Source organism: Rhinopithecus roxellana, chromosome 13 (genome assembly GCF_007565055.1).
Source record: "Rhinopithecus roxellana isolate Shanxi Qingling chromosome 13, ASM756505v1, whole genome shotgun sequence".
Classification (NCBI taxonomy): Eukaryota; Metazoa; Chordata; class Mammalia; order Primates; family Cercopithecidae; genus Rhinopithecus; species Rhinopithecus roxellana.
The window spans coordinates 129,961,252-129,988,185 of record NC_044561.1 but is presented as its reverse complement, the minus strand read 5'-3'; the positions used below and the strand labels follow the sequence as shown (position 1 = coordinate 129,988,185).

Here is a 26,934-nt window from a genome sequence, read left to right as displayed (position 1 = left end):
ATTACTGACAACTGACCAGCACATTCACACGGATCAAAGGATTCAGCTCCCATTTAAACATGTAGGGAAACAGAATGGTGTTCTTGGTTATTGGAGTGGCCTCTTTTAAACTGGTCTTTGTCTCTTTCTCTTCCATCTTCTTTAGGGGACCATATTGTGGGCTTAATAAACACAAGCCAGTGAGCCAGCTGTAGCATCTTTTTTATTTTTATTTGAGACAGTCTCGCTCTGTTGCCTAGGTTGGGGTGCAGCGACACCATCTTGGCTCACTGTAACCTCCGCCTCCCAGGTAGCGGAGGTTACAGGCACCTGCTATCACGCCCAGCTAATTGTTGTATTTTTAGTAGAGACAGGCTTTCACCATGTTGGCCAGGCTGGTCTCGAACTCCTGACCTCAAGTGATCCGCCCACCTCGGTCTCCCAAAGTGCTAGGATTACAGGCGTGAGCCACCGTGCCTGGCCTATAGCATCTCATTTAATCCTCACAGTGACTTTGCCAAGGAAGTGTTCTCTTCCCCATCTCGTGGCTGAAGAAACTAAGGCTCAGGTACTGTTGAAGTGCTTGTGTTCCAAGAGCTTCTGATGTGAGTCTACATTTTAACAGAGGCCCCAGGGCAGCGAGAGGATCTTTCAAATTGGGGAAACCCTAGCCTAGGAGTAGTACCCATAGAGCTGGGGCCATATCTGGTCTCTACCCAATGCTGGGAGGCTGTTCCTGGACAAGTTGCCCCATCTTTCTCTGCCTTACTGACTTGACCTGAGAAATGGGACTCTCACCACCACCCCCGGAGATGTCTGTGAGGATGAAGGAAGGCAGAGCGAGCAGCCACCTGCGGAGGAGGGTGTTTGGCGGTGGTCTGGTCTCGAGTTGATTTCAGGCCTCAGTTGAATGAAGACAGGTCCTGCCTCGGTCTTCCACAAAGAAGCTGACAAAGAATGAAACTCCATGACTAAACAGGAAGCTATGCCTCCGAATGCTGCAGACGGAGCCATCATGTGATGCTTTCTATTTCTCTGAGAAGGTGACAGAACAGGGCTTGGCTTCTCGAGTCCCCTGAGGTAGTGCCATTGTGCCCTCCACCCCCATATTAACACTGGGCACTATGCAGTTTGGTGTTCAAAGGTTTGGAGAGAGAACTCATGTTCTGCCTGGATGGTCTGAAAAGCCTGGTCCCTGGGGTTCCAACTAGATTTGAACGACTTCTCCAAGGGTATGACTTCAGACCAATGCATGACGCCTGAGATCCACTTAAGTGCTCCTTAAATGAGTAGATATGGATAAAGTGAAAACGTGTTGGTCATTACAGGACTTTAGAGCTGTCCACTGAGCAAAACAGGGAGTGGCATGCTTTAACATAAGTTCCAACAGGATCACCCTGCCGTATAGGACTGGGGGTAGCAGTGGAGGTTGTTGGTTTCTGGCTCTCTGGGGGGTAAATCCAGAAGCATGTATGGGATGTGTGCTGTGGACAAGGAGTCAGGGAACACTTAGGTTGGCCTGACAAACTGGAAGGAGAGAAAATGTTTCCCACCATGGGAACAGGAGAGACGGGGAGGAGGAGAGGAGAAGCGGGGGTGAGGATCCGGAGATTGGTTTTGACCCTGTGAAATTTGAGATGACCTGTGGGCAGGTAGATATTGGCAATCTGAAGTTCAGGAGTGATGGTCTGGGTTAAAAATATTAATGTGGCCATCATCAGGATAGAGGTGGTATTTTAAGGTCCTGAGTGAATTATCCGACAGTACGGTCTGCTCTTGGACTTGGAAGAAGTCAGTTTTGAGTGGAGACTGGGCAGTTTAGTGTGGGAGCTGCCTTAGGGCCACATCCACCTGGAAATGTTTGCTTTGGGAGATGGCCTGAGATGCATGGTCAGAAAAGGAGGAGAGATGAAGTGCTTCTTTTGCCCCAGGGTAGCAGTAGCCAACCCCAACTAGCCAATTCCTGTTGGAGCCCAACATTTGGAAATCCAGGCCGCTAACTGCACAAGCGCTAAAAGGATCTCATTTATTGAGCGTTCTTATCGCCCTTGAAGATGAGATTTCAGGGAGCTTATGCCTCTACTTGAAAAAGCATCCTAATTTACTTGACATTTCTAATAACGCTGCATTACTCCCTGTAAGAAATTGGACTCAGAAAATATTTCTAAATCAGGCATTTGGAATGGACTTGGGTATTTCAATTCGGCCATTCAAAGGGGATTGGGAAGACAGGTGTTTTGAAAGCCACAGGCATTGTACAGACATAGAGAGGGGTTTATTTACAATAGACTCCCCAGGTCTCATTCTCTTCAAGTGCCTTTGTTGGTCTGATAGGGCAGGAGCTTTTTTCCATTGTTGACAAAAAACAGGAAGAAAATGTGCAGTTTTATGAATTTCCCTGACCACTAAGAAGGAAACTAGGGCCCAGTTTAGTATCTGTAGATGCCTGAAGGCAGATAACAGTTGAGTAGATCTTTAATGAAATTCTAATTTTCCTTTGACTGCAGCAGAAACTGGCTTTTTAATTTTCTCTTTGTAGTTGGCCATGATTTGAAACCCCACAGCAGCCCTTCTGTCCAGCTTGAACACACTCCCCTTGATCCCGCACCCCACATAATGTAATGCACTTTGCACAGAGTCCCTCATCTCTATGATTATTACCCTAGTGTTGGGTTAATTCTGGCACAAATGCTAAGATGTTGCAGAATTTTGGCTTAAACTACAGCCAAAGGGTTAAGTTCCCTCCTGGGCTTGGATGATATTGGCATAAGTTGGAAGCGTAAGAGAGATCAAAGGTGATTTTTTTTTTTCTTCTCAAAAATGATTTTGCAAATCTTTTTCAGAGCTGATAGACACACACCTTAGCTGGATACAAAACATATTATGAAACAGAATGACTGTGATCTTTGATCCGAGAAATCAAAGTTAAAGGTAATTGATATCTTCTGCTTCTCCTTTTGTTTTCCAGCTGTGTGTTTCCTTAACTTGAATTTTTTTTTTTTAAGTATAAGAAAACTTGACAAGCTGAAGGCCCTCTCTTCTCATTCTCCTGCTCTTAAGGGCTAGACCCCTCCACTTCTGAAGTGGACACTCCTGGGGACCTCCCTGAGAATCTCAGGGTTGGGCGGGAGAAGGGGGGATGAGGCCCCGGTAACTTGCATGCTCCCCGATTCCAGGGCTGGCCTGCATGGAAAAATGCAGCACCATCTTTTTGGTTTTGTACACTTTGTTGTGGGTGTCCAGTTAAATAAGGCTCTCCATCCGTAGCGGGTGTTCTGCACTGGGGAACAGCAGAGTGGGCAGGGAGGTCAGAAAACCTACCTAGGAAGCCCCGCCCTGTGCTTAGGGCATTTCCAATCCTGATTCCCTCAGCTCAAGGTTTCAGCTCCTCCCGGGGGCTTCCTTGTTGTGGCTTTTGAAGTCGCATGATTTTGCTACTTGGTTTCTGGATTCGAAATCAGCCCCTTGAACTGCTTCCCAGGGTGCTCGGTGAGCCCCTCACCCAACAGATCCACCTCGCTGGGCCTCCACAGAAGGGCCTGGCAGCGAAGAAGACCCTGCCGTGCAAGTTCCAGGAGGCCCTGGGCTGTGAAGTCCAGATGAGACATTGAGGAAGGTTGCATTACCTCTCTGTGCCTCAGCTTCTTAGATGCTGTTGCTGTTATTTAATCTTCTCCATATTCTAATTGGAATAAACTAGTATACACAGTGCCCAGACCATCTTAGAGCTTATATTAGCACATCCAGGGGAGCTGACACTTCAGAAGCACGATTGCCAGAGGATGGGGCCTGCTGAGATGAATCCCTACTTCCCTGTGGCAGAAGGAAGCCCTGTGGGAAGGGGCACATTCTCCAACCATCTGCCACTCTCCGGCCTCAGGACTTCGCGTCTGAGGAATCAGGATAAAAATGCAAGTAAAATATGGTGCTGAGGTTGTAAGCCCCTCAGGGAACATGTCGAAGGGCGGTGCCTTTTTAATGTGTGTCTTGGGCTTGGGGACTTTGGCGAGCCAGCGGCTCAGGCCTGTGGCTGACTCTGTAGCTCTGACCAGTATGACCTGGGAGGGGATTTACTGCTGCTGCATCACTCTTCAGACCCCACCCACAGTTTCCGGCTACAGTCCTAGTAAGGGTTTTATGTTCTTTTCACTGAGCCTCACTCAAGCATGGCCAGGTTTCTCTGGAGAAGATGAACACTGGGAAGTTACTTAGTAAGTGCAAAGCAGAGGTCCGGGAGAGCTCTGTCTCAAGTAACAGGCCTTTTCAGTTTTGAGATGTCAGAGGGGAAGAGCCGGGCACGGTGGCTCACCCCTGTAATCCCAGCACTTTGGGAGGCCAAGGCAAGGTCAGGAGTTCGAGACCAACCTGGCCGACATGGTGAAACCCCGTCTCTACTAAAAACCCGCATGGTGGCAGGTTCCTGTAACCTCAGCTACGCTACTTAGGAAGTTGAGGCAGGAGAATTACTTGAACCTGGAGGCAGAGATTGCAGTGAGCTGAGATGGCACCACTGCACTCCAGCCTGGGTAACAGAGGGAGACTCAAAAAAAAAAAAAAAAAAAAAAAAAAAAGTCACGGGAAGGCTTAAGACCAGCAGGCCTGGTTGCTTAGGGAACTTACCTCTTGGCCTTCAGAGTCGCTTCCCCTGAGGACAGTTAGGACCAAAGGCAGAAGAGCATGGAGAGGACTTCATGTGCTTTCAGCTTCATGCATCCTGACCCAAGCATGTGGGGGTCATGGGAGTGAATTCAGCAAGGCACTGCAAGGCAGAGAAAACAGTCAGTGGTGACTGGGGGTGGTGCCTTGGGCCCCCTCTTGGCTCTCAGATTCTTTGATTTGGCCTGGAGAATGCAGCCCTCTCGATTCCCATTCCAAGCTTGAGGAGTGTCTTTCTGGCCATGGCCTTTGTGGCTGGGCCCAGGCTCTCGTGGGCACTCACGTGGTCTCACCAGATTTTAGAAAACATGCTTGAGGTTTGAGCGAGAAGCAGGACCCAACCTATCCGCTCCTTCCTGTTGCTGCTTTCTCAGGGGATTCAGTTCCAAAGTCAGCAGTCAAAGGGAAAGGGCCTCCAGTGAAATTCACCCTTGGAAGTCCTTTAAATTGCACCTGAAGTATTCATACATCTGTGTTGTTTTCCTCATGTAATCCTGAGCAGCCATCCTGCTGCAAACTGAAGTCTGGGAACCTCTGAGCTCTGGCCAAGGAAGGGAGGAGAAAGTAGATGCAGGTGCCTGGGCCTTTTAGCAAAACAGAAAAGTCCTAAGGCAGAATGGGATACTAACAGAAGTCAGTTTTAGCTTTTAGAAATCCAGTAAGAGGCACTGGCTTCCCCAGATGGCCACCCTCAAAAAGCAGGCAACGAGAACACCCTGCTTTTTCTTCTTTGCCATTAGCATATATATACTAGGAGCTGACAAACTACAGTGCTTGGGTCACTCCTGGCCCCCAGCCTGTTTTGGCAAATGAAGTTTTACTGGAACACATCTATGCCCATTTGCTTACTGTCTACGGCAGCTTTGATGCTACACTGGCAGTGCTTAGTAAGTGAGAAAGAGCCCACAAAGCTGAAAATATTATCTGGCTCTTTCCAGGGAAGTTTGTGGACCCCGGTATATCATCTTTTTATGTCTGTAGCCATTTTTATTAGAATACTAATATCCTTCTTACTGAGTTGAAACACCTCTTTATAAATGACTTTTTGTCATATATACTGAAAATGTTACACTATGTTTTGTGCATAATTTTTATGTACTTAAGATCAGTTCACTTTTTCCTCTCCAGTTTCAGGCTTAGTAGTCACCCTGAGATCATTCTCCATCAGCCTTTTCAGCGGGACACCTCTCTGTAAGGATGATCAGAGGTCAAGAGCACCGTGGCAGACTCACAACTGCTGGCCTCAATTCTGTTCTGAGAAAGGGACGCTTTCTCCAGCAGAGCACTTGCCTTCATCACGCGGCCTCTCACTGCTGGCTAGGCAGAGTCTACTGTAGCCTTCCCCTGACTTCACGCACATGACCCAGAGGATTCTGGGATCCCCAAAAGAGAGAGGATCAATACTGTACAAGTTAATTAAATGGGCCCTGAGTTCAAATCCCAATCCCCTGTCACCTGCTAGAGTATTGGTCTGCCTGTCTCTATTTCCCTATCTATAAAATGAGGATAATGATATTACTAGGAGCAGTGTGAGAATTAAATAATAGTCCCTGGCACTGTATAGGACCTGGTACACAGCTCTCAGGAAAATGTGAATGGCTGGTATTCTTTTGTAGAGAGAAAGACTCCAAGTAACAGATCAGCAACCCATTTGTCAATCGAATGAAAAAGGAAAATCAGCTTCCTTAAACCAAGGGACCTAGGCTGATAGTGCAGGGTCCTTGGGGTGGGCTAATGCAAGCATTAAGCACCTGCTGTCTGCATGGTGCCATGCATGAGTGGGGCTACTTGAAAATTCAGTACTTGCTTTTGGAGGGAGGGCACTATGGCAGGAATGTGGGGCAGCTTCCAGGAAGGGGCAGCATTGGACAGGGGTAGAGCACTGCACCTGGCCCCATTTGGGAACAGGTAGGAGGAGAGGTACAGTTGCTGGCCCAGGGTAGATGGTTGGAGGTCTAAAATGCTGATGGCAATGATACAGGAGGGTGGTTCAGCACCCAAACCTCAGAGGCCGACTTGGGGAGGCCAATCCTGGCTGTGACCTGAAGTTTCCCAATCCCTTTCTAAGCTGCTGTGTTCTGTTCATAAATAAGTGTTGAGTACTTCCCATGCACCAAAGCATCATCTAAGGAATATGAGGGGAAGGAGAGCATCAGCGCAGCAGGGGATAGTGAGGAGATGGGAGTGCAACTGGGCCGAGGGTGGCCACCAAGGGGGTCTTTGCCAAGGAGACTAAGCCTTGGGTGATGTGAGTGAGAAGGAAAAGCATTAGACTGGGGAAAGCATGATGCTACCCAGAGGAGCAGCGTGAGGAAGGTGACACGAGAGGAGAGAACAGGGCTGAGTCGGGGACAGACAGACCAGGAGAAATGGCATGGTGAAAGGGCACTGGGGTTCCCCTGCACCCTAGTACTCGAGTCTGCAAATGTGGGGCCTCCCTGTGGACTCTGCATGAAGTGGTTGAGATGAGACCCTCTCTCAGAACTTAAAGCCCAATGTGGCTCTACTCTCTCACCACCACCTAGCAGGCATTTCTGTTCTAGAACTTTCTCCTTGTTGGTAGTCAGGGGAGCAGGCGCCGAGATTTCAGAAAGAGGAGGTTCCTACCCAGAGAGGTTTGGGCGGGAGTTGAACTCAGGGCCCCCTCACCACCCCCAATAGCAAGAAGGTCTAAGTGCATAGGGTTACTGGATTTTCCAGATGCAGTTCTTCACTTCTCTCTGAAAGTAGCTCCCAGAAAGCAGGACCATTTCCATCCAAGGGGAGGGAAACACGCTTCTGCCTGCTTGAAAAGTTTCTCTACTTCCCATCCCCTGCCCCAGCCCTGTGTTCTGAGAAGGGAAACAGCCCTTCGAGAGGGCTTTGGTGCCAGTGTCTCTGCCTACCAGCTATTTTTAGAAAGCTGAGGCTGTGGAAAGTTTTCATTAAGGATCCACTCCTCTCACTTCCTAGGTTGAGAAAACAGGAAGCCCTTTGGAATCCGGGCTTTGAAAAGCTTCACATGAAGCTGCCCCGACCCCACCTGCCCCGGGCATTCAGCTTTCGCTACATAAGAGTCCTGCACAGCATGGTCAGCTCGTCACCCCTGCAGGAAGCACTGAGGGTCCGGGCTGACAGTCCTTATGCAGCTTCTGGTTTAGGGCCCCTGGGACTCAGCTGTTACCAGGTACACAGTAGATGCCCAACTAATGCTGGTTAGCTAAATATATGAATTTGTCCTCTACATTCCTATTAGTGAATCCATTTCCACATGTTGGAAAAGTTATACATAATGTATGTATTTCGAATACATATCTAATACGTATATACTGGTCTAACAAACCAACACTGGCTGTACACTGGGCACTGTGATCTTTACTTGCATTATCTCATCCAAGCACCTCAGCAACCTGGGAGGTAATATTTTTAGATGCAGTTTACAGATGAGGAAACTGAGGCACAGAGTGGTTATATCACCAAGGCAAGGTTCACCAAGCAAGGAAGTGGCAGAGGTGGAATTCTAACCCTGGCTGACTCTAGAACCTGACCTCTCACGCACATGCTTGTGGCATGCCTGACGTTCTGGCACAAAACAAAGCCAATGGTTGCAAACTATGGCATTCAGAGTCCAACATGAAGCGTGGGGATTTTACTGACCATCCCAGCCACTAGCCATTGAACACCAGGCACTGTGCTGGGCGCTGTCACATATGCGAATGGTTAGCATCCTCACAACAGCCTGAAAAGATGTGTGCTATGATTCCCACTTTACAGTTGAGCAAATTGAGGCACGGAGAGGTAACGTCAGACAGTCGGAGAAGGAGCTGAGAATCAAACCCAGTTCATTCAGCTCTGCATTCCTGGCCTCTCACTGTTATGGAGGTTGCAGAGCATCTAGGCAGGGGTTTTCCAGGGAAAAGCACCCTGAACCTAGGAGGGCCCAGCTTTGACCACGGAGAGACTTTGGGCAACTCTGAACATTTAACCCTCAGTGCCAATAGTAACTTAAGCCTAAGGTGAGAAAAGGAAGTGTGAGGAGGTGTGGGAAGAATTCAGTGTCAGAACCAGGACATGGAAAATGAACCTGCCTTTGACGGGACTCCCAAAGGGGTTTACATCCTCATCCCTTCCACAACGAGTCAGTGTGGTCTACCTGCAAAACTGAAGGTGTAGGCATACCTCAGGGAGCATGCCTCACGGAGGAGCTGTCACCAATAGCACCACCTTCTTTCCAAGAATGTTTCAGGGAACCTATTTGCAGGATCCACTATCCTAAGATCTCACCCAGTAGCCAAGGCGGGAGAAGGCAGCTTGCTTCTTGATGCCAGTGACTGGTACTGCTCTTGGTTCCCTGCTAGGAACTCCACGCATACTTCTGGGGAGGGAGGTGACCAAACTTTCCAGAACTGGCACATGATCCTTCACTTGGTTGTGCTGAAATGGAAACTATGTGTGTATGTTGATGGCCAGTCAGTCTTTGGGGGGCCCTCACTTGCTCTATTTGTAAGGGTTCCTCTTTTGAGAACTGTAAGTTTTATGGATCAAGAAAGAACCATGTTTTATCAGACTTAATAGGCATTTTCTGGATGTGGAAATAGTGGAAGTAGTTTGGTGCACAATAGAAAGCCTCAAGCACATGACATCAAATGCAGAAGAGGAGAAAGTTACTTCAAACGTGCCCTATGGCTCAAATCCATTTTTGCCACAAAGATTTGAAAAAGTTACCATTTGAGCAATATTCACTAATAGATCTTTAGCACAAAATAGTGTCTGAAAAAAATATGATGTAGGAAAGCATTCCTTATATTAAAAATTGTCAAATATACTATCACAAGGAACAAAAAAAAAGTATTTAAATAAATAGAGATGGGCAGAGCGGTTCATGCCTGTAATCCCAATACTTTGGGAGGCTCAGGTGGGAGGATCGCCTCAGCTCAGGAGTTCGAGACCAGCCTGGGCAACAGAGTGAGACCCTGTCTCTACTAAAAATTTAAAAAGGTAGCCAGGTGTGGTGGCGTGTACCTGTAGTCCCAGCTACTCAGGAGGCTGAGGCTGCTAGGAGCCATGATCATGCCATTGCACTCCAGCCTGGGTGACAGAGCAAGACCTTGTCTCAAAAATAAATAGCCTGATAGAGGTTCTAGAAAGCGAAAAATAAATAGCCCGATAGAGGTTCTAGAAAGCGAACCTGATGCATGTTCTTGGTGCCCTCTCACTCGCCCCATTCTCTCTCTCTCCCCCTCCTCTTTTCTTTTGTAGTTAATGAAATTATCAGGAAGGAGTTTTCAGGACCTCCTGCCAGAAATCAGACGTAAAAGAAGCCATTATAGCAAGACACCTTCTGTATCTGACCCCTCGGAGCCCTCCACAGCCCCTCACCTTCTGTCTCCTTTCACGTTCATCTCCCAGCCTGGAGTCCACACGCGGATCAATGTATGGGCACTAAGCGGACTCTCGCTTAAGGAGCTCGCCACCTCCCTCTAAACACCAGAGAGAACTCTTCTTTTTGGTTTATGTTTTAAATCCCAGAGAGCATCCTGGTTGATCTTAATGGTGTTCCGTCCAAATATTAAGCGCCTGCTGACCAAAAGCACATTCTGCACAAGACAGGACACTGGAACACGCCTGAGAACAGAGTGACTGGAGCTTGGGGGGATGGGCGGGGGACAGAAGATGTGGGCGCTGTGATTAAACCCCAGCCCTTGCGTTCATTTTTCCAGGTCACAGATACAGCTCCTGTACCTTTTGAAGGAAAGGAGTTCTCAGAGCAACCAAAGGAACGTGATCCAAGAGCCCAGCTTACAGGCTGAAGAAACCCAAAACCCTCTTGATAGAGGTAGAAACTGAACTGTCAGTCCTTAGAGCTCGCCCAGTCCATGCCACAACTGGGCCACGGCTAAAGCTTTATTTTTGAATTCTTATTCCAAAACCAAACTGTCTTGCCCGGACAAGATCACTTGTTAAGACTTCTTGGCGTTAAGTTATGACATGTATATGCGTTTGTTACTATTTGTTTTCTGCTTTAAAAAGCTGGCCAGGGCACCTAGCACTGGAGCTATTTTGGCGAGCTGTTCTTTAACCCCTGCAGCACGCAGTCCTGCTAACACAATTTCCATAGACTTGAGGGGCTGACCCAGGCTGCAGAGAGCAAGCACCTGTCTGCTGCAGCTGTACAACCTGGATGCTTTGCAAGGTTCCGGCTTGCTTTCTTCCTAGCAGCCAGAGTGCTTTTCCGTAAAGCAGTGGAGAATCTCAAGCATGTGCATTTAATTGAGGAATAGCAGAAGGGCTAAAGTAACCGAGAAGTGCGGGTATTTTTGTTAAGTAAAACAGCCCAAGTGCTTCTGGAAGTGGGTGTCTACCGAGATAGAGGAAAAGGGCTGAATTCCCTCTATCCTAAATCCAAAGTGGGACAGTCGAGCTCAGGATGCACTTCCCAGCTTCACTGGTTAATTTGACCTGAACGTATTTAAAGACCCTTTCTGCCCCTGAAGACCTATTCGCACTAGAATTCTAACGTGAAGAAATCTACTCGAATGCATCCTTTAGTTTGAATGAGCTCTGTTCAGACCAGTTGTATGTTATATGTGATTTCCTTCCTCCCAACTGTTTCCACTGAGCGCACCCATAGTCTCCCCTAGTCTTCCTCTGTGGGTGCGATTTTTGTGATTTTTACAAACAAAACCCTTGTAGTTCTTGGCAGGTGTGTTTCTGTTGGCATTTGCTGCAGATACGCCAGGACAAGCGGTGAGATTCATTTTTAAGCCATTCCGTTTCCTCAATAATCCACAACAAAGTGAAAATATTCTTAGCACGCAGACTGTACTTAGTGTTTTCTCAGTCCAGTCTGTAGGCAGAAGGCTTCAAAAGATAGTCATGGCCACTCAGTGCCCACTGTGGGCTTTGTAAGTCCTGGCTCTCCCGTCAAGGTTACCCAGAGGCAAAAGCTTCCTGGGAGTGGGGCCAGGTGTGTTTGGCACTCCAGATAGAAGACAAAATGCTCAGATTCGGGCCTGTGCACTTGTATGCAACCTGTTGGTCAATACCTAGCATTTATTTTTCCCTAACAATGGACAACCTTTCCCTCATCCACCCCTAAGCTCAGAGTTTAGGAACATTCTCTTTTAAATAAACAGAATGCCAGTAAGAGGTTGACCCCCACCATAGAACTTCTGGGATGCTAAATACTTCCTCACGAACAAAATAAGTTCCTTATATAAGTTCCTTATACTAGCAGCTTCACCTAGAGAATTCTCTCTCGGGCAATATGAATTTTTCTCTCCAGCAATATTGGCTTCACTGGGGAAAAGCTAGGAGTGTGTGGTGAGTGATTTGTTCTCCCTTGACCTGGCTAGGAGCCATTTTTTATACATGAGGGAATTTGAGCTTTCCTCAGTTATCTGAATGTTTTACCCAAGTGCCTTCCTGCTATTGTAGCAAAGTAGCTCAGCTTCCTTGTCCACAGGTTGAAAAAGGACTAATGCATTTTCCATCAGTTTTCTAACTATGTTAGCAAAAAGGACCTCCTGGTAGCTCAACCTCCTGTACGCATGTGTGTGTGTGTGTAATACACACACATATAAACCCCTCTGTTTTTCTAAGACATCTTAGCTGGATATTATAGGAAGCACTTTCATAAACAACTATACCAAATAGCAAAGGAAAGAGAAACAAAAGCATTAGATTTGAGACATAAACAGGCAAGAGAAAGTGTATTAGGAACTGACAGCTATCAAGGAAGTTTTGTCAGTTACAAATGCTAGGAGGAAATTTTGCCAAGAAGGATGGCTCATGAAATATTTCCAGTATGGGAAGAGGCAATAAGATCCTCTAAGAGAATGAGAAAGTAGGGATGTATAAATGGTAAAGATGGGCGTGTTGCAGGTGTGTTAGAAGGATCTCAGTTAAGTGAAGGTTTGCACTTGCTACATCTAAGTTAATGTAAATATGTAGCACTCTGACAGGTCTACCCATGTTGCTGAATGTAGTATATTTCCAAAGTTTGCAAGTCTTCCTGTATTGTAAAAAAAATGCTGCTGCTTGATAATATGTATAGCAATCCAGATTAATTAGTATGTTATTAAATTTTATTTTCTTACCTGTATTTTTATGCTTTTTACCTGTCCTCAAAATATTACACCCCTGTTGGAATTAGATTTATATTTATAAATGGTCAGAAATCTTTTTAAATGTCTCTTTTTACACATAGGTTGATTTTTTTTTTCTTAAGATAAATGATGTATTCTTGAAACATTTGTTAATTATTCCAGGAAACAAAAATCCATGTAATAAAACTCCCACTCAGAGCCTATTAGTCACCTACCTAGAAGACAGCATCTCAGGAGAAGGAATGGTTTCATGGAAGAAGGAACCACCTTTTTCTTGCTCAAGAATTATGCTGACTTCAGCCCTGAGCCTGGATCTGGTCACTGAGAATCATCAAGTGTCTAGATCCCCCCAAATAAGTAATCTAGTAGGTGGTTTTGATTTTAAAAAATTGACACCAAAACCCTGCCTGCATTGTAATGGAATTTGAAAAGAATTCATGTTCACAGAACCCTACGTTCAGGCTAATATTTACAGAGGGGACCAAAACCAAATCCTGGTAGGTAACTCCTGTATCCTTTATCCAAAGGACATCAACAGTTTTCCAGCATAGACATAACCAAGGATGAATTGATTCCTTCAAAGAACTGGGAGGCACTGATATTGCATTTTTTGTTTACATCCAGTAGCCAAGACGCCTCAGTGAGCCAGTCTTGGGCAGAGGCTGTCACATTTAGGCAGATCAGGAGTTGATATGTTCTAATTCTCACTCTGGACTACAGTGAAACTGAATTTATCATGTCCAAAAAAAAAAAAAAAAAAAAAAAAAAAAAAAAAAAAAAAAACTTTCCAAGTGCTTTCTATTGCTCAGAATTGAAAGAATGTTTTCATTTCAAGTTTACAAGAGGCATGGATGGAGTTGTGACGTTCTTGACAAGCTGGGCTAACCTTTCCTGAACTCGTTTCCTGGAGGCAAGGTGCTCGGTGACCCAGCGCATCTTAACTTTGGGTCTCCTAGGCTCAAGGCTAGGGCATTACGTTTCATGGAACCAAAACAGCCAATTGCATAGCAAGTATTTTCCTGCATTCCAATTAAATGCTTAAGAAAAAGCAGCATCATATAAAATTGTGATCATAAACATCCATTTCCCTCAGCTTTTGTGAGTGCCTTGACTTACAGCCAACATCACTGTTTAACTCAGTCTGTTTAAAAACAAACTTTTCTGGTGGTTGGTAACAGAGTTTCTCCCTGCGCTATCAGGGTCCTGAGAGCTGGAAGTGAAAGGGTTAATTAACATTCTACCTTTATGCAGCTGTTGGCTGACTAGAATAAACTCCCTGCTGAGTTCAAGCTTTGAATGGAATGGATGCAAATGATGTTGTTTCTATTAGAGCAGGTGCTCACAGCATTCTGATTGGCCTGAGCAGACCGAGGCTATGGCGGTTGGAACAAACTTAGCACCCTGGACATCTTGTCAAAGAACCTCACTCACCCCCTATGGCCTCTACAGCCCTCAGAGGAGAGAAAACCAGTACAGTTCTCCAACAAACAGAGGTCTCTCCAACATGGTGGTGCTGGCAGGCTTAGGTTTAGACAATCCTGTTAAAGGCGTTTGAATACATCACATTCCTATGCAAATGTTTTTAATCTCCAGTTTAATGTAGTTTATTTTTCCTATATGTAAAGTATTTTTATACGACTTGTATCATGATAGTTTAGCAATAAAACAGTTGGAAGCAACAGCTACTTTGGTGGATCTTTCTTTTCCGGAGAGGCTACTCAAATATCCCCTTTACCTTTCGGGCTCCCTCAGCAAGGAACATTTTGTGTGTGCACATAAGTGTGTGCGTTTACTCCTCATCTCAGCCCTAGGAGGTAGGTACAGTCACACTGTGCTTGTGACTCAGGCTCAGAAGCCACTTGTCGGAGGTGACAAAGCCACATGGTCAACCTGAATTTGATTCTCTCTGGCACAACTCTGCTGTAATCTGTGCCTCTAGACTACTTTTGAGGTAGCATATTCATAAAGGAGATTTATGGTGCCCACCTTAGACCAGCTTTCCAAGGGTCCCGAAGCACTCACAGTCAACTGGGCCAAGGCAGCCACTTGGAAGGCAAAAGCCACCATTTTTATTTGAGCATCTTGCAAAATATCAAGGTTAAAGAAAAAAAAAAATGCACCTTATACCTTCGAACCCACAAATAAGTACTAGAACCTTCTAGCCAAGTTCCTCCTTGAAACAGCTTTTGCCATCCTGTAGCTAAAGCACCTAGGAGGTTTGGAAGTAGCTGCTCTTTTTAAAGTCTTCATAGGGTTCGAACCTCCTCCCACCCTTTCACCCCAGGGAAATGGGATATCTGCTCCAGGCCCTGGGCTTTAGGGACCCACGCCACCCCATCACAGCCCCGCACCTGGAATGTCTTGCTGGGAATTTTCTAGCCCCCGTCCCCCCGCTATTCCAGTGCCTGTAACCAGCACTACCAAATGGGCAGGTGTCCCAAGCTCAGACAGACACCTGCATGGGTCCTGGCTGCTGGAAGTGCCTATCTTGAAATATCCTTAGTCTCCCTCTGTTAGCTGGGACCAGCTGGCTCCCATTTCTCCCCTTCAGGTGCCCCAAAGAGCTCTAGAACCTGCACCTACAGGGTCCAGGCCAGCTTCCAGAAGAGCACCCTGGTGAGCAGATTGCTCCGATGGCTGGTGCGGTATTTTCATTGTGAGTTTTGTGGGATGGTGTGAGACTGGATCGCCAGAATGGTGCTGATTTAGGAATGGGTCAAGTTGCTTAGGCAGACAGGAGCCCCACAAAAAATACCTGTCCAGGGCTACACCTAAGAGGCAACTGTGCCCCACTAAGATGACTGCGGCCAACTGTTTTGCTTTAACTTACTTTCCGAAACCTTACACCACTTCTCCTGAATCGAAAGTCAAAATCACTTAAGCAGAGGACAAGGCTAAAACTATAGTCATTTTTAAAAAAGAAAAGAAAAACCAAAAACGTCTGTGTTGTACATTTATATTTAAGCCACACTTAAACACAAATTTGGCCTGTGCCTCAGTTTCCCCAGATATGAAATGAGGACTCTAGTCCCCACCTCACAGGTACTGCATAATCAATATTAGCTATCGATCGACGGTCCCATCATTTAACAAACAGATTTCAGATTCACCTAAGGCTTATCGCGGAGCCTTCAGCTCATCTTGAGACCTCATTTGACTAATATCCGGAAGAAAACATTTAGAGCTCTGACTATGGGATTTTAATTTTTCTAAATAGATCATTAAAGCCAGAAACTTGAGTTTATCCAATTTTCAAAACCTGAGATGACAAGGAAGTTTGTATTGGAGCATCTTGGAGTCACTTTGCCAGGAGTTTGCAAATCTGAACATGTTCCTTGCTGTATCCAACAGCATGGTGTAGTTTCGTACAAAGGAGCAGAAACAGAACAGTGGTTTCGTGCCAAGTTGGAGTTTAAGAAGTGGTAAGATTGACAGGAGAAAACAAATGCTGACTCCTACTCAGCCTCTTCATATTCATACATTAGAAGGAAACTGGGTTCCTGGTAGGACCAGGTTGAATATAAAATAATGCTGAGGACAGAGGCACAGAGCCACAAGGGCCTTTACGAAATGAAAGTGAAGTCATTTCTTTTGTCTGCGGATCCCCAGTAGCTGTGATGGGGTATAAAGGACACGCTTGCTATAAACCTCATGACATTTTGTGGTACGAAGATGGACGAGGTCAGACCAAACTTTCTCCAAAAAGGGCTTCTCACTCTAAACCACCTCTTGCCCGGCCCTCCTGGTAAACTTCAGAAGTTGAGCTTTGTAAATGGTCCGATGAGGAGTTATCAAAGAAACAAAACCCCCTGCTGTCTATCTGCCCTGTCCCAGGCTCTCTAGGAATCCCTGATTTACTAAAAACTTCAAGCTCTGAAACACTGTACTGGATAGGAAGTACAGTGACAATTCGCTCTGATTCCCAGGGGCTATACTTTTTACATCAGTGATCCCTAAATTTTTTGTTGAAATGGGGACACCTCATCCTTCTATGAAATACTGACAAAATTCCTTGAAAACACATTGCCAACAGTTTCTGCTGCTGTGCAAAGTGTCAGAGGATATTTGATTTAGAACCCTCTGCCTGGCCGGGCGCGGTGGCTCAAGCCTATAATCCCAGCACTTTGGGAGGCCGAGACGGGCGGATCACGAGGTCAGGAGATCGAGACCATCCTGGCTAACACGGTGAAACCTCATCTCTACTAAAAAATACAAAAAACTAGCCGGGCAAGGTGGCGGGCGCCTGTAGTCCCAGCTACTCGGGAGGCTGAGGCAGGAGAATGGCGGTAAACCCGGGAGGCGGAGCTTGCAGTGAGCTGAGATCCGGCCACTGCACTCCAGCCCGGGCGACAGAGTGAGACTCCGTCTTAAAAAAAAAAAAAAAAAAAAAAAAAAAAAAAGAACCCTCTGCCCTTAATACCATGAGAAAAAAGCATTCACAAGACAACCGTGGCGAGGGTTGTATTTACACCTTCACATACACACGCGCCAGACTCCTGTGTGACCTCCCCCACCATGTGCCTTCTTCTCTTTGGTAGCCAGGAGGCATTTTGAGTTCAACATGTCCCCAAATTTCCTGATTCCCAATCTCCTCTTCCTCCCTCTCCCAACACACACCCATCTTACTCATCAGTTTATGGGAACACCATCTATCTACAGTCGCTTAGTCAAAACCCTGGGAATAACCCCGGATCTCTCACTGTTCCCGTTGCCCACATATCAGCAAATCCCGCTGGGTCCTTTCTGAAATCATCCCACCTCTATGCCTCATGCTCACCACGACACCCTCATCTCCTACCTGGATGACACACCAGCCCTTTGCTGGTGTACTCCCGACCTCCCCATCCACACAGCAGCCAGATCGAGCTTAAAGCAGCCTCAGATCCTCTCACAGCCCTATTTAAAGCCCTCCACAGCTTCCCCTTGCATTCAGGATGATCCAAATTACAGGCAAGAGGCTCAGCCATCTTCCTTGGCCACAAGTTCTCCAGCCTCCAGGCCTCTTTTCTGTTCCCTGCCCAGACCACACCATTCCCCACCTCTCTCGCCTCCTAAAACTTGAAACGCTTTGACTCCTGAGTTTCATGGACTGGCTCTTCCTCATTCTTCAACTTTCCAATTAAATTCTTGTCCTCAGAGGACTTCAGTGACCACTGTCATGCGGGACCTACCCCATGCCCCGCCCACACATGCACTCAGCCTGGCGTTTGGATGACTGTGGGCATGTTTGCTGTCTCTTGCCCCTATAAATTCCATGGCAGCGACGATTGTCTTGATTTGCCCAGTGTTGTCTCTCTACAGCCTGGCATGCGGTATGGTAGGCCCCCAGGAACCGGGTGTTAAATGAGCAAACATGCCTTTCCTGTGCATGGAGAACAATGGGCTCATCTGGAATGTATGGAAAATTAATCATTTCCTAATATTTAACACATTTTATAAACCAACTGACTCAAGGGAGACTTTCCTTCTGTCCCATATGGCTCGGTTTATTCATCTCTAATTACACAGCAGTGTATTCCAGCCTGTCTTCTAGAAAGAGCTAGTTCCCTTTGTTGCAGAAAGCCATAAAGACCATGATTCCCTAGAATCTTGGAGCCTGCCAGGCCAGTTATCTGCTTTCTGGCAGCCTGCAGTCACCTGTGGCCCTCCCGCTTGTAAAATGCTCACTGCTGTGGCTCAACAGCTCCTTGGGGACAGGTAAGAGAAGGGCCAGCCAGCCAGCTGCCGTTTACAAGCCAAATCTGAAACCGGCTTCTCGGGGGAGTCTGTTTGACAAGGTGAATAATGGATTGTTTGCAGCGGAGCGAGGTGCGGCCAGCGCCTGCAATTTGCTGTTAGACGGTGCTAACGTGCTCCGGCTGGGCGCCTCTCCATCTGGTCCTCCCCAGATACACCTGCAGTCGTGCGGTTCAGGAGCCCACGTTCTCATTTATCCTCCCCGTGGTGCAAATAAGCCAGGGCACCCTCTGTGCGCTGTTGGGGTCTTCGACACAGACCTCGGCCCCTGAGCTGGGCTCCAGGATCTGAAGGTGTGAGGGCAGGCTTTCCTAAACTCTGCCCTGCGGACACCCCCTGGTTCCCAAGACCAACACTGCCCAGAGTAGGTCCAGGGCTCCTTGGAGAGTCGGGTAGTGGGGGTCCCAGGTCCCATGACTTCCATCTCTCAGGGCTCACGGCCTCCCCTCCAGGACGAGTCTTTTTTTGCCATTTATCCCTGTTCATGTCACTCTCATCTCATCCCCTGCATCTCTCACTCTGACCCCCATGAGGCTCAGACCCCACTTTCTGCCCCACAGCCCCATGGAATGCTGCTGCTCATCCCTCTGCACCTCACTGCCCACCATAAACCCCTACATCCTCAGTCTTCCTTCCCCCAGGACCTGCGTGTTTTCTTCCTAGCTGAAACCCACCACTCCTGAGTCCTGTCTCCTTGCAGGCCTCTGCGACAATTAGCACAAACTTAGTGGCGTAAAGCAACACAAATTCATCACCTCAGTGCTGGAGGTCCAAGGTCCAAAGTAGGTCCCACGGGTATAACATCCTGGTGTCAGCAGGGCTGCACTCCTTCTGGGGGCTCCAGGGGAGAAGGTTTCCTCATCCTTTCCAGCTTCTTTGGAAATAAACACGGCTGACAGCATTCCGTAGTACTCAGCCCTCATCTGCTGGGCCAGCCATCCCATCACTCTGATTCCACGCCCAGCCTCGCGCCTTTCTCTAACAAGCTCTCACATCTCTTTCTTTTGCCTCTAAGGACTCCTGTGATTAAATGGGGCAAACCTGGGTAACCCAGGGCACGCTTCCTTTCTCACTGGTGATTAGCAATCGCACCTGCAAAGTCGCTTTTGCTGTAGAAGGTAACACGTCCACAGGTGATGGGCATAGAACATGGACATCGTTAGGGGGCCCTTATCCTGCCTGCCATGCTAATATGGCAGTGTTCAGAGGTGGTGCCTTTAAGTGGTGACTCAGGGTCCTGAGGGCTCTACCCTTGTGAATGGAGGAATCCATTCATGGATTAATGGGTGAATGGGTTATCATGGGAGGGAAACTGGTGGCTTTACGAGAAGAAGAAAGCCCCGAGCACAGCACATTAGCACACTCAGCCCCTCCCCTTGCGATGTCCTGTGCCACCAGGGGACGCTGCAGAGTCTCCGTGAGCAAGAAGGCGCTCATCAGATGTGGCCCTCGGCCTGGGACTTCTCAGTCTCTACAACTAGAAAGAAATTCCCTTTCAAAATGCCCAGTTTCAGGTATTCTGTTATAAGCAACAGAAAATGGACAAATACATTGTTCAAGGCTCATGGACCACATCAGTGAAGAGCACAGACTAAGCAAAGTCTCCATCTGTGTGAAGGGGACATGCCAGCAGGGTGCAGAGGGAGGGAGAAAGGCCTCAAAGAGACCTGGAGCTGATCATGTTTCAACCTAAACTCTTGCATTTCTCCTCCCTAGAGCCGTTCCAGCCTGCGTTTATTTCATTTCATGGAACACCTTCACCCCGGTCACTCAGGCTAGAAGCCCAGCACCATGCTTGGCCCTCTTCCTTCTCTGACACCCATCTCCAATCTGTCAGGAAATCCCATCAGTTCCCTCTTTCAGTTTTATCCCGAAACTGACGCCATCTCAGCCTGGCACTGTTCTGAGTCTGGTGTTTGTTTTAGCGCCACCTCCTGCTAGGACCGATGCAGTAGTCCCTCGGCTGGTCTCCCTGCCTTTCCCCCTTCTGCCTGTCCTCATCACAGAGTGATCCTGCTAATCTCAGATCAGGTCCCTCCTTTGCTCAAGACCCTCAGTGTGAAAGTCAAAGACCTTCCTTAAATGGCCACCAAAGCGTTCCACCGCCCACCTCCCTTCCTACCTCACCTCCCAGTACTCTCCCATCTTGCCCTCTGCTCCAGCCCCTTGATCTCTCAGTTTCCCAAACACGCCACACTGCCTGCATCTCAAGGCCTTTGTCCAGCTGTTGCTTCCACCTGGTATCTCTTCCATTAGATGTAACAGCTCCAGATGTCAGCAGAGACACTGCCTCAGCTCCCATCCTAAAATCAGGTCCACTGTATTCTCCATGGCTACTTGGACCCAAACAGACGCTGCTATAGTTTGGTTTATCTGATCGCCCTCCCCTCACAAACACCACCACATCTCACGTTGAAATTCCATCCCCCGTGTTGGAGGTGGGGCTTAACGGAGGCGTTTGGGTTATGGGGTGGATCTCTCATGGGTAGATGAATGCCCTCCCTGGTGGGGGCTGATTTCTCACTTCATCTGTTCCCATGAGCGCTGGCTGTTAAAAGGAGCCTGGTACCTCCCCTCTCTGGCTTCCTCTCTCGCCAGGTGACTTGCACACATGAGCTCCCCTGCCTCTTCCACCATGAGTGGAAGCAGCCTGAGGCCCTCACCAGAGGCAGAGGCCCCATCTTGAATTTTCCAACCGTCAGAACCTGAGCCAAATCAACCTCTTCTCTTTCTAAATTGCCAGCCCAAGGTATTCCTATATAGCAACACAAATGGACTAAGATGTCCAACCCAATCTCTGAAGGCCTGAGGGCATCTGTTGGTAAATGTCCTTCAGCGGCATCTTGGTGGCATCCCGATGTGGGGAGGGGGTGGTGGGAATGATCCACCTGGTGCTGACACTCAGGGGTTGCACTAGCTAGAGAATTTTAAAACAGTATTTCAACAATTGCTCTGATATCTATTATCACTAGGTACTGGTGGTTTGGTGGTTTTTTTTTTTTTTTTTTTTTTTTTTTTGAGACAGGGTTTCACTCTGTCACCCAGGCTGGAGGGCAGTGGAACAATGATAGCTCACTGTGACCTCTGCCTTTTGGGCTCAAGTATTCCTCCCACCTCAGCCTTCCAAGTAGCTTGGATTCCTGGTAGCCACAGGATCCCCTACCTTTGAGTGATCCCCTACCTTTGAGTGTGGGCTGGACCTAGTGACTCGCTTCTTAGATTACAAGAGGTAATGACTTCCATCTTGCTGGCGCTCTCTTTATCTGAGTCTTCTCATTTGCTCCCTCTGACGAAGCCAGCTGCAGTGTCTGCATGGCAAGAACCTAGGGCAGCTCCTGGTCACAGACAGTGGGGAACTGAGGCCTTCAGTCCCAGCCCACGAGGAACTGAATCCTGCCCACAACTGTGGATCTTGCTTGGAAGTGGATCCTGCCCCAGCAGAGCTTTGGGATGACCATGGCCCCCGCTGACTCCTGACTGCAGCCTGGGAGAAACCCTGAGCCCGGGGGCCCAGATAAGCTGAACCCAGATTCCAGGCCCATGGAGGCTGTCAGATAATGAAAATGTGTTGCTTTAAGCTGCTACATTTTGAGGTCATTTGTTATAGTGCAATGAAGAACTAACGTATACAGAGAGGTCACATAACCAGGCTGAGGCCACACAGTCTGTCAGGGGCCGGGGGGGAGGGTCAAGGTTCAAGTTGATTTTGTCTCCTAGAGCTTGTGAGTTTTTTGAGACAGGGCCTCACTCTGTCACCCAGGCTGGAGTCCAGTGACACGATGAAGGCTCACTACAGCCTTGACCTCCTGGGCTCAAGCGATCCTCCTGCCTCAGCCTCCCGAGTAGCTGGGACCACAGGCACACATTGCTGCACCTGGCTAATTTTTAAATTTTTCATAGAGATGGAGGTCTCTCTATGTTGTCCAGGCTGGTCTCAAGCTCTTGGTCTTAGGCGATCTGCCCACCTCAGCCTCCCAAAGTGCTAGGATTATAGGTGTAAGCCACTGCGCTGGGCTGCTTATGATTTTTATCTCAAAACACACCACCTTTCAGAATTTTCTGTATCTGTGTTATAATAGGCATTTCTACCAGCATCTCCACAAAGCAGATGGGCACCTGATAAACTCCGCATGTAATAGGCATGTGGCAGCCACTCAGCCACATGGACCATCATGTCCACCCCCTAACTGGTTTCCATACCTCCCCAGCCCATTCTCCACGTAGCTGCCAGATGATGGTTCTGAGGCTCCAGTCGGTCCCCATCACAATTAGGTTTAAAGCTCTGTAATGACCATTTTCATGTAGCTTTTAGAGCCACCAGTGACCTGGCCTGGCCTACCCCTGGGCCGCCCGGAGCTGGTGCTCATGCATCTGCCGCACACAGGCCCCATCAGAGGGTTCCACATCACAGAGTCCCCTCAGCTGGGCCCTTCATCCGGTGAGGAAGAGCTGTCCCACCCTCCATTCTACCTCCACCACTTCCCATTCTCCCTGAGGATTCGAGAGGAGCCATCCCTGCCCACGTGGACACCCTGGTTAATCCCTTTCCTTTATCTTCACCCTCCTTCTCTCCCAGCTCCCAACCATCAAGGTTCAAACATGCTGGGTGTCCCTTGTCTAAATCAACCAGAAATAAAAATAGAAAAAAATCATCAATCGAACCCACGTCTGCCTCCAGCCACCAGCCTGGCTTTCCCCACACCTTCCAGCCAAGGGTTAAGAAGGAGTTGCTGCCGCCTCTCATCCCCTGCTCCTGCTCACTCACTCCCCAGCCATTGTGCTAGGACTTCTGCGCCCACCTCACTGCCAAACCACCAGCGCCCTCCCTTGTCATCAAATCAAATGGACTCTTCTCATTTCTTCTCTGCCTGGGCTTCCCGGTAGCATTCGGCTCTGAGGTGTTATCTCTATTTCTTGAAACTGTCCCCTTGCTCTTGGTTTTCAGGACACCCATGCTACCTACTTTCCCTGGCTTCAGCCAATGGTCCCTCTTCCTCGAGGCTAAAATTGTGGCGCCCAGACTCAACCCAAGATCTTACATGATTCAGCAGGGGAACGCCTGGAGTTTATCCTCTAGAAACTCTCCCGATGCACCCAAAGACACACAAAGATACTCAGGGCTGGTCTACTGAAGTAGCAAAAAAATATCAACTATCAGAACACCCATCCTCACAGCCCTGGTGACCTGACGCCTGGCAGACGCCCATGGGAGGATCCAACGCCGCTTTGGAACAGAATAGGTGTGTGCGTTCATTTCCTAGGGCCGCCTAATAGATTGCCATAAACTGGGTGACTTTGAACAACAGAAATTTATCCTCACATAATTCTTGAGGCCACAATTCTGAATACAAGTGCTGCAGGACTGCGCTGCCTCTGAAGGCCGTGGGGAGGACCCTTCCCAGCCACTCCCAGCTTCTGGGGTATTCCCTGGCTGTGGCTGCATCACTCCAGTCTCTGCCTCCATCTTCACGTGGCCTCCTCTTCTTATAAGGATACTTGGTTTTGGATTTAGGATCCACCTGGTTAATCCAGGATGGTTTCATGCCAAGACCCTTCATGTGGTGGCATCTGCAGAGGCCTTTCTTTCAAGTAGAACCACGATCACAGGTACCAGGGTCCAGCACTAGAACACATATTTTGTGGGGGCCACGATTCAACCCAGTACAGTGAGGAAACCGCCCCCCCCCACCCCCGTTTCCTCGGGTTCTGTTTAGAGTCAGCTCCTTTGTTGCTCTGTTGTGTCTCCTGGCCTCATCCTTCCTCATGGGCCTTTCCTCTGTCTAACCTGTTATCTACACGGTTTGTCTTGGCCGGGAGCTGTGGAGCCGTGGCTCATGCCTGGAATCCCAGCACTTTGGGAGACCGAGGTAGGTGGACTGCTTGAGCCCAGAAGTTTGAGACCAGCCTGGGCAACATAGCAAGACCTCATCTCTACAAAAAATACAAAAACGAAACAAAAAAAGACAGTTTGTCTTGCTCACTGCTGTGTTTCACCCCAGTGCCTGGAACAAGTGGCTGGCAAGGGAAAAAGCAAAGTGCAGACCTGTGCATCCCATTTGTGGGATGACCACACACACACACACACACACACACATGCACAATGATATAAACTCATACACACACAGTGACATAAATTCACACTGCATACACACATACTGCATACACACTGCATACACACATCCACAGTGCAAACACACATACTACATACACACATGCTGCATACACACACATCTGCAAATACATACATACCACATACACACACACACACATGCACAATGATATAAACTCATACACACACAGCGACATAAATTCACACTGCATACACACATACTGTATACACACTGCATACACACATACTGCATACACACTGCATACACACACATCCACAGTGCAAACACACATACTACATACACACGTGCTGATACACACACATCTGCAAATACATACATACCACATACACACACACACACACACAATGATATAAACTCATACACACACAGCTGACATAAATTCACACTGCATACACACATACTGTATACACACTGCATACACACACATCCACAATGCAAACACACATACTACATACACACATGCTGATACACACACATCTGCAAATACATACATACCACATACACACACACACACATGCTTTTTTCTGAAAGACATTTCAGAATTACTAATGGTCTCCAGGAAACAGAACTGGGAGTCCAGGGCACGGGGGAGGGGACAAGAGGAGCTTTTCGTTCCCTATCCATTTGTACTACTTAAAATCTGTAAGCACACAATCTATTACCAAGAAAAGGTCTTAAAGTAACACATAATTACTTACACCTGGAACAAAGCCACTACAGGTGTGACTTCCTCACCTGCTGCAAGCCATTCAGTGCCGCTCCTGCCCCTCTCATCCCTCCCCGGCCCCTCCCCTGATGCCTCCTGCCCCTCTCCCCTCTGTAAAGATGGAGTTGGGGGGAATTACATGGTTTGGATCCTTGTCCCTGTCCAGATCTCACGTTAAATTGTAATCCACAGTGTCGGAGGTGGGGCCTGGTGGGAGGTGATTGGATCATGCGGGTGGATCCACTGGTGCTGTTCTCGTGATAGTGAGTTCTCGTGAGATCTGGTCATTGAAAAGTGTGTAGCACTTCCCCGCCCTTCTCTTGCTCCTGCTGCTCCGCCCATGTGATGTGCTGGCTTCCCCTTAGCCTTCCACCACCATTGTATGTTTCCTGAGGCCTCCCCAGAAGCAGAAGCCACTATGCTTCCTGCACAGCCTGTGGAACTGTCAGCCAATTAAACTTCTTTTCTTTGTAAATTGCCCAGGGTCAGGTATTTCTTTATAGCAGTGGGAGAACAGCCTAATGGGGGGCTGAGGGCGGGAGGACTCCGTCTTCCGTGTCTCTCCCTCTCCCTCCTGGTGTGTTCTGCACAGGGCTGCTGTGGAGCAGCAGCCCTAATTTTTTTTTCAAGGATCCCAGTTCTAAAGCTAGACAGCATAGTGACTACAGGCACAGAGGCTACAGTGTCAGCTGCCCTGCATTCAGGGAGCTGGGCAGGGAGCTTGTTCCGGTGTCTTCCATTTGTCCTCCAGATTCACCCTCAGCTCTCTGGGCCTGGGAGGCAGACCATATATGCCCAGCCTCCCCGGGGCACCTCTGGCTTCCAGAGGGTTCCTTCAATAGGAGGTGCCAGCAAGAGATGGAAGGTTGGGTGTTCATGCCGTGGACTGGATATGTCCCTCAACAAAGGCTACTGTCTCTCCATGTGGCCCTCTCCATGGGGTGCCATTCCCCCCGGTCCCAGGAACTGCTGTCTTCCTTAACCTCTTTGGGCCTTGGGGCAGCAGAGGTGCCCCAATGACAGCTCTGGGGGATTCATCTTGTATTAGGTTTCCCCTCTCTCCTGTGCTTTTGTGAATAATCCATTAAAACTCTCCTCAATTTACTCCTTTGCCTGTGTAGCCTCCTCCTGGGTTTCTGGTTTCTGGCCTGCTATCATCTGTTCCCTTCACAGAAGCCAGACGGATCCTTTTCAATATGAACCAGATGATAGCACCTTTTGCTAAAGCCCACCATAGGCCCTGGCCTCACTCAGAATAAAAGCCAGACTCCTGCTATGATCTGGCCCCCAGCTACTCTCAGATCACCTCATCCCTCTAGCCATGCTGCCATCTTGCCGTTTCTTGAAGAAGCTAAACTTGTTCCTGTCTCAGGGCCCTTGCACTTGCCAAGCCCTCTGCCTGGAACGTGCTTCCCCCATCCCCTGCATGGCTCTTTGGGTCATGTTCCACCTCCTCAAAGAGACCATCCGAGGCCACCCTAGCTAACGTACCTGCTCTGCCACCCTCCCTCGCCATACCTGCCGTCTTGTTTTGGTTTAGTGCCTATGATAGGATCACTCTCCCAACTGCCTTCCTCTGAGAAGGTCAGTTCCTTGTGGGCAGAGTCGTCTGCCGAGTCCACAGTTGTGCCCACAGTGA

At 48.2% G+C, this 26,934-nt stretch overlaps 1 protein-coding gene and 1 long non-coding RNA gene across 10 annotated transcripts in view; one reads left to right on the top strand and one right to left on the bottom strand.

The window, feature by feature from the left end:
* Positions 1 to 14,401, top strand: part of NFATC2 (nuclear factor of activated T cells 2) — a 179,991-nt gene extending 165,590 nt beyond the window's left edge. For 4 of the 9 annotated variants that reach the window (XM_010363374.2, XM_010363375.2, XM_010363370.2 and 1 more), the window contains exon 10: positions 9,874 to 14,401. In XM_010363374.2, coding sequence (XP_010361676.1) covers positions 9,874 to 9,929 — 56 coding nt within the window. In that variant the 3' untranslated portion in view covers positions 9,930 to 14,401. Of the gene's footprint in view, positions 1 to 2,822; positions 2,911 to 9,873 lie in introns of all 9 variants that reach the window. The other 5 variants (XM_010363376.2, XM_010363377.2, XM_010363371.2 and 2 more) reach the window with 3 other exon arrangements.
* LOC115892758 lies at positions 838 to 25,522 on the bottom strand. Its single transcript, XR_004052644.1, has 3 exons — positions 25,435 to 25,522; positions 4,600 to 4,738; positions 838 to 926 (listed from the first exon to the last, which is right to left on the bottom strand). It is a non-coding gene; the product is annotated as an uncharacterized LOC115892758 (long non-coding RNA).
* Between the last annotated feature and the right edge of the window lie 1,412 nt (positions 25,523 to 26,934).